At 29.1% G+C, this 9010-nt stretch overlaps 1 protein-coding gene across 1 annotated transcript in view; it reads left to right on the forward strand.

The window, feature by feature from the left end:
* The first annotated feature begins 7773 nt into the window (after window positions 1–7773).
* LOC147471844 (uncharacterized) overlaps window positions 7774–9010 on the forward strand; it is a 2895-nt gene continuing 1658 nt past the window's right edge. The window contains exons 1-3 of the mRNA XM_086536693.1: window positions 7774–7785; window positions 8019–8123; window positions 8321–8350. Coding sequence (XP_086392819.1) covers window positions 7774–7785; window positions 8019–8123; window positions 8321–8350 — 147 coding nt within the window. The remainder of the gene's footprint in view (window positions 7786–8018; window positions 8124–8320; window positions 8351–9010) is intronic.

The following is a 9010-nucleotide window of genomic DNA, read 5'->3' on the forward strand; positions in this document are numbered from 1 at the left end:
AGAGGGAGAGAGAGAGAGAGATAGAGAAAGAGAATTGAGAGTAGAGATATATGTATAAATGTGTTGTATGTTGTATGGATGGATGGATGGGATGGATGTGTGTGTGTGTATGTATATAGGTTAAGTAGAAAGTACGTGAGTTGGCGCCTGCTGTTAATATGAAGAACCGCCGACTGAGAACCTCAGAAGTGCCTACATTGCAACACATAATTCCTTTCGATCTTGTAAGGCATTAATGTCTTTTAATCATAAGGTTAAGGATAAGCAGATTTGGGAGCAGAGGCTACGGCCACGGGGGTAGGCACTTAATCAATATCAAAGTTCTCTTATATCAAATCTACCCACTACACAGGCGAGAGATCAAGCCCGGCTTTATTTACCGTTATAATAAATCCTAAGTCATACTAACTTCATTTGTATGGTACGTATATGAGGCTGTGTGTGTATGAATTTTGTAGGACTCACTTACGAGAATTCTTATACCGTAAATAAACAAAATTAGCTTAGAATCTGCTCTGCTCGACCTTTCTGAACGGATCTCATGTGCAAGTGTAGACACATCTACGGTTATTTCTACAAACTGTGAAGGAATTAGGATAATTCTGGGATTATTAATGACTTTTCTTCCTGTTAAGTGATGGAGTTTGTCCGAATTAATAGGATATAAGTGAACAAATACTGAAGACCGAAAAAAATATATCGCAATTACCAATACGTGGTACCTATGTAACGGGTCTGTACCGCCAAGTTTTTGAATGATGCTGACAACACTCCATCACAAGCAATACTTGTTTGTTGCACGCACGAGTGCAAAGGAGACTGGCTAAGTCAGCACACTTCCTGGTCGGAAAAAAGCCGACCGAAACAAAGGTGCACAAAGAGGCTATTAACCGTACAAGCCAATTGCCCATTCACCCGCGACGCAAGCCCGGGAGATATTCACTGCTTTAACATGAAACCTGGACAAGACCGTTTTAAAACTCGTACTTTCGTTCCTAATTAACCCTTAAATTTCTGCAAATTCACAACGTCCATTCATCAAGAGAGAGAGAGAGAGAGCGAGAAAGAGAAATCATACACAAATACAAATACCTCACGAGTGCTGTGGCTGCCCTGCTGCAAACGTTCTCCATTGAGCGTGATACAGCGCATCTGAGAAACATTGATCATTTCGGGTGCTCAGCGCGAGAGAGGTTAGTTGCGCCTGCTGTAGAGCACATTCCAAGATCTTGTGGAGCCAGACTATTATTCCCGAGCTGGAAAAAAGGTCTCTTAGAAGGAATAGCAATGTTAAATTATTAGCTAAATTTGGAGCGAAGAGAAGAAATTTGTATTGGCTAATGCTGTAAAGACACGGCCTTTTATCATTATATTTGTTTATGTATATATAAATATATATATATATATATATAATAAATATATATATATATATTATATATGTGTGTGGTATAAAATATACAAATATATATAAATATATATAATTATATATTACTTAATAATAATGTATGTATATCTATCAATATATGGTATATATTTTTAATTTATTTATATATATATATATATATCTATAACATATCAGACATACATACATATAAAAATAAATATAAATTTATATAAAAATAAATATATATATATTATATATATATATATGTGCATATCATCTATCTATCTATCTATATATATATAATAATATATATAGATATATATAGATATATATATTCATAGATATAAGAACATATCTATCTCTCTCTCTATATCTCTCTCTCTCTCGTCTCTCACTCTCTCTCTATATATATATATATATATATATATATATAGATATATATATAAATCTATATATGTAGATATAATATATTTATATAAAGATAGTATATATATGTATGTTAATAAAATGGATGTATATTATATATTGTGTGTGTGTGTGTGTGTTTTTGTGTGTGTGTTGTTTGTGGTGTGTGTGTGTGTGTGTGTGTGTGTGTTATGTGTGTGTGTGTGTGATGGGTATAAGATGTGTCGTCTACTACTAGTTTGGTGTAAATAGTATACTAATCTAAATACTACCACTTTTTGTGTAATTGGGCAAAACGGGTCCCGTCCTTGCACCCGAATATGTGGCGAGCAGAGATTGATCTAAATTCCCATACATAAAATATAAGGGATGGTGTGAAACACGGTACTAAAACATTTAACAATATAAATAAATCAAGATATATATAACATTATTTACAAGGGAGGCACGATATATTGGGGGGGGGGGGGGGGGGGACTACACAAGGGGAAGCTGAGCCATCGCAAAGGCTAACGAATCAAGCTCATAAGTATATCAATAATACTAAATATAAAAACAACACTAAGGAAAACACAGACAATGCACCGTATATGAAATACGTCACTAATGGCACTAAATACTGTCTACCTGGAATCCTTGAGGAGGTGAAAGGAGAGGGGAGGTCCTCCCGACTTGAAAGGTCGAACTAATACTGTATGAACTAATGTGACCTAATTTGAAGCGAAGTCCAGGTCAGTACCAGGGCAGTGCTGACTCTTCCCATGGTCAGTGAGCTGCCCGACCCGGCGGTGATTGGCCCCCGGGGTAACGACCAATTCTGGGGGATGTGGTTTGGAGTCCGAAAGTCCCAAGGGTGATGCAGCTCGGGGCCTGTGAAAGATTATCAAGAGGAGTCACTAGAAAACATAAAACCCCGGGAAATTTATGTTTTTTTATTAAAAACCTTTCATTTTTAAATAAATAATTTTATTCTATACAATAAGACCTTGTGTGTGGGGTGTGTGTGTGTGTTTTTTATTATTATTAAAATATATATATGAAAAGAAAAAATATTTTTTAGTTTTTTATATATATATTAAAATAAGAAAAAATATTATGTTTTTTTATACAAAAACCCAAAAAACAAAAAAAAAAAAAAAAAATTTTAAAAAGGGTTTTTCAAAAAAATATATATAATATATAAAAAATATAAAATTTTATATAAAAATAATAAATTTTTAAATATAATATATATAAAAATTTTAAAAAATATCAAACAAAAAAATAATATAATATAAAAAAAAATATGTTTTTTTGGTTTTTTTTTTTTTTTTTTTTTCATTTTGGTGTTTGTGTGTGTTGGGGATATGTTTTGAAAAAAGTTTTTTTTTTGTTTTGTATGTATAAAAACCCCACAACACACACAACACACACACACACCAAAAAACAAAAAACAAAAAAAAACAACCAAAAAACAAAAAAACAAAATAAAAAATATAATTTAATTTTTTTTTTTATTTTTTTTTTTAATTTTTATAAAAAAAAAAAAATATTTATATATATTTATAAAAATATAATATTTATAAAAAATAAAATTTTTTAAAATAAAATTAAAATTTTTAAAAATTATAAAAAAAATTTTTTATATATTATATTTATATATTAATATAAAAATATAATTAAAAAAAAACAAAACATAAAACAAACCCCCAAAACACACACAACACACCCCCACACCCCACACAACCCTATATAAATTTTAAAAATAATATATATATATTTTATATAATAAAAATAAAAATTATCTATATAAATGTATATATAAAAAAATGTTTTTAATATAAATTATTTATGCCCCCACACACCCCCACACAACAAAAAAACACAAAAACAAAAAAGGTTTTTTTTGTGGGTAAAAAAAAATTTTATTTTAAAATTTTTAAAATAAATATAAACTTAATATATATATATATAAAATAATATTTTAATATTTTTATTTATTTTTTAAATTTTTTTTAATTTTTTTAATATTAAAATGTAAATTATTATATTTTTTTTATAAATGATAAAATATATATTCTAAAATAAATATACTATATAAATTTTAAATTTTAATATATATATTATAATATTTTCCCCGTCCCACCACCCTCCCTGATGCCCTGGCTACGAGTGATTCGAAAGAGACCTCCCAAAATCCAAGGAAGGGGCAGCAGCCCCCACGACCTCTCAGCAGACTCCGCAGCCCTCAGTTCCTTCGTCAGGAAACACGGGAAGGGCCGGTGCCACCCCCTCCCATGCCAGGATCCCAAGCGAGGCATTTACGGGGTTTCAAAAGGCATTGCCTGACGGTGAACAAGCCAAAACGGCGTCCTGCCCGCCAATTGGTCAGGATAAAGCCCCCCGGGGAGCTGCAAAACGTGCCTCCTCACAAACATTAGTGGCCCTTATGCCCCAAAGAGCGGCGGTAGGATCGGGCTCGGGTCCTATAGTTGCCCTCAGGCCAAGAGAGAGCCAGTCTGTGATAAAGACACCATAAATGCTCAGGGAAACCATCAGAATGATGGTGCCGGGTGATGCCGGGTGGGTTTAAAATATTATTATCGCATTATTTTATTTTTTGTTACTTGTTTTCATATTGCAAATCCGCATTCACTCTCAATTATCTGTTTTTGTTTATCTGTAACGCCTATATTCTAGATGAATGTGTCTTTGTTTAAAGATATATATAATATTATATTATAATTTATAGTTATATATATTATATATATATATATATATATATATATCATATATATATATATATACCCTATATATAAGTAATACAAAAATTAGTATAACATACATAATATAATATTAATATATATATAATTATATATAAATATATATAATAAATTATATATATAATTAAGACACCACACACACACACCAACGCGCGCGCGCGCCCGTATATATAAAAAATAGTATATATTTATATATATAATAAATATAATATAATATTATTTATAATTTTATATATTATTTAATATAATATTTTTTATATATATAATTTATTTTATAATATATTATAACTAATAATATATAAATATATTATATAATAAATATGTTTATACATTATATATATATTAAAATTATATATTATATAATAAACATAGTACATCATATATATATGATATATATATATTAAAATATATATTTTACTACGTCATACATATATAAATAAGTTATAAATATAATATATATATATATAATATACATATACAAGACAATAATAAAGTATAATAAAAATATATAGATACATATACACACACACCCACCCACACACACAACTTAAATAACTATATTATATAAAATAATAAATAAATATTTTAAATTATATATTATTTTTAAAAAATAATTTATATATTAATATAATTTATATATATTACACATATAAATAAAAATTTTATATATTTATAAATATAAATATATATTATATATATATATAAATATTAAATATACCAGATACTACACCCAACTAATATATATATATCTAAAATATTTTATATATAAAAAATATATATATAATATATATACATTACATATACATATACTATACATTACATAACATATACAAATCATATATTATATATATATTAATAAATATTATAATATTAATATTAATATATTATAACAACAACAACACACACACAACAACACATATAAATATTATATATATTAATATATTAATAAAAATATTATTAAATACAATACCCTATATATGTTTATATACAATAAATAAAAAAATATACAAAAAAAAATTTAAAATAAAACATATAATAGATACATACACACACACACACACACACGCCCATAAAACACACACAAAAACACACCACCCCACACACAAACAAAACAACACCAAACCACAACACACAATATTATATATATATATATATATTATGCTAATTATATATATATATATATACATAATTTATAAATATTTTAATAATATTTACTATATATATATGGGTGTTGTGTGTGTGTGTGTGTTATGATCTAATATATGTATATATACATATTTTTTTTATATGTATATGTTATTATATATTATATATATATTATATATATATATATAATATATATATAATATATAAATTATAATATATATATTTGTGGTGTTGTGTGTGGGGGTGTGGTTTTGTATTATAATAATATGTATTATATTAATGTATATATATAATTATATATTAATCATAAATATATAGGTGGTGTTGTATGTATGTATAAAATAATTATATAAAAATATTTTAATAATAATAATATTAAAAAAAAATTTATAATATAAAAATAAATACATCAAAAATAAAATACACACACACACACACACACCACACACACCACAACACCCCACACACCACCACACACCACATTATTTAAAATATATATAATATAATAATATATAATAATTTATAAAATATATGTGGTTGTGGTGTGTGTTTTTAATATTTTGAATGTATTTATATATAATATATATTATAATATATTACATAACATAACAATATATACTACATACCTAAATAAATATTAAATATATATATAATATATATATATAATATATATATAATATATATATATAAGATTCAAAACAAAACGTAATAAGTGTAATAGTTAATAAATCCATAATAAAATTGCTTAGTTCAGTTTAAAAACATACCCGCGCGCTTGTGTGTGTACTAGGGTTGTTTTATAATCTAATCACATACACAACTCCCCTTTTCTTTCCCTTATAAAACTTTACTGGGGGCACAATGATCTTAAATTTTTATTGTCCCCCAAACGGTCGGTTTGTGGACCCAAAAAATTTTGTTTCCTATGCTATCAAAATAAATGAAGGAAAAATAAATTTAGGAAAAAAAAAATGGGTTTAAAAAAATTTTATGTATATTTCATATTTTTATAATTTTATTACCACAGGGAGCAATATCCAGAGGGTCGTGAGTCGCCCTGAGTATGCAGCCTAGATAAGATAAGACTGATCAATGATTATATGGTGGTGTGTAGTGCATTAAATAATAAATATATAATATAATATAATATATTATACATAATATATTATAAAATAATATATATATAAATTTTAAATGGGCATATATGCAACGTCCACACACACACACACACCACACACACCACACACACACACACACACACACAAAACACAACGCACATATAATAAAAATTTTAAAAAAAAAAAAAAATATATATAAAATTTTAAAATATATATATATTGTATATATATTGTTATTTATAATAATGTATATATAAAATGTAATAAAATTAATTAATATATATAAATATATAAATATATATATAATTTACATAATATATATATATATATATATAATATATATAATATATATATATATAATATATATATATTTAAATAGAGAGGAAGAGGAGAGAGAAAAGAGAAGAGAGAGAGAGAGAAAAGAGATGTATATATAATATAATATATTAAATATAAATATATATATATATAAATATAATCAAAATATATATATTAATAATATAAAACACACCACACACATAATACACACACGTGTGTGGGGGGTGTGTGTATATATATATAATATTATAATATATATATAATATATATAATAAATATTATATAAATATAAATATTAAATATAACAACGGAAAGGAAGAGAGAGAGTTTTTTTTTACTTGACGATTTTATTGAGACAAGTGATGCGTACATCTCAAAAGGAAGAGTAACATAGTAACCTCACCCCCAAACTTGTCCCCTTTGGGCTCACTAATTTAACAAAACCTTACACTATGTCAACATGTTGAAATATATACGAACAAAGGCGGGTCAATCACAAGCTTTCAGATTTTAAATGTTTACATACCAGGAGAGCGTTGTGACAGTATAAATCATCACCTCCACCATGCTTAATCCTCTCCCTTAAGTAAATAATTACACACTTGAAGATGTGACGCACATATATGTTAATAAAACAACTATGTCCCTGGAGGCAAGAATTATCAAAAGTCTAAAGAAATATGTTTGTATCAACAGGATGATGTCACGCTACAAAATGATATTCATCCACATCTCAATAAAATCCTACTCGGGCTATCATAGTCTCGGAAGAAGGGAAGTCACAATCGGATATACACAGTTGTCAACTACAATTATGTGATCGATGCAAGGTGTTTGTACTTCTTCAATTTTTTATTACCTGACCATTTCTAAACATCCATACAGCTTGTTCGGAATGTCCAGCTATCTCTCAGTTTCTGTAAATCTGAAGCATGGGACACTTGCTCTTGCCCCTCCAGTCTACGTCGTGTCACCGACGTGAGAGGACATGTATTCTGACCTCTCTCATGACTCGTGTCCTATCTTCAAGGATCTGTGTCACCTGGATAAGCAGGTCTTCGCAGACCTGGCACCTGAATTACGCCATAGTGCGTGATATGATTATTTTCATATCATTTGTGGTTTATTATTGACAAACAATACATACATTGGAAGCTAAATCAGTGAAAATCCTCCTATGCCCACAGAGGCAGGCGTGCCGAGACCCTAGAGACCGTGTTTGTTTATACAAGCCGCTCAGGTCGGGCTCTCTGGCGACCCCGCCCCCCTTCTAGAACAATGTCCAGTCGCCCCCATAAGTGAAGTCTGTGTTCATCGCTAGATATGAGAGAGAGAGAGAGAGAGAGAGAGAGAGAGAGAGAGAGAGAGAGAGAGAGAGAGAGAGAAAGGTTATGTGTGTTAGGGGGAGGAGGTAAGAGAGTTGGGGGGGGGGGGGGGGGGGTGAAGAGAGAGAGAGAGAGAGAGAGAGAGAGAGAGAGAGAGAGAGAGAGAGAGAGAGAGAAAGAGAGAGAGAGAGAGAGAGAGAGAGAGAAGGGAGAGAGAGAAAGAAAGAAAGAGAGAGAGAGAGAGAGAGAGAGAGAGAGAGAGAGAGAGAGAGAAAGAGAGAGAGAAACATAAGGCAGATCTGCGGAGCAGATGCTGCGTCGGGCTTATATGCACTGAGACGTGTTGTATACGCACGTCAGTGACCGCCGGGCACAGTGGAAACTCACGAGCTCGATCTGCCGAACACGGGGATGGTAAGTCGAAGCGCTATCCACTGCGCTACCAGACGGCTGGAGGGATAAATAGAGCAACAGAGACAGGGGAAAAATGAAATATGTGCATAGAAAAATATAGAGGAAGAAATTAACTAGAAATAGAAATCAATCTGCGTA

The sequence above is a fragment of the Penaeus japonicus genome, unplaced genomic scaffold (genome assembly GCF_977035675.1).
Source record: "Penaeus japonicus unplaced genomic scaffold, GWHDUDI00000001_assembly GWHDUDI00000005, whole genome shotgun sequence".
Classification (NCBI taxonomy): domain Eukaryota; kingdom Metazoa; phylum Arthropoda; class Malacostraca; order Decapoda; family Penaeidae; genus Penaeus; species Penaeus japonicus.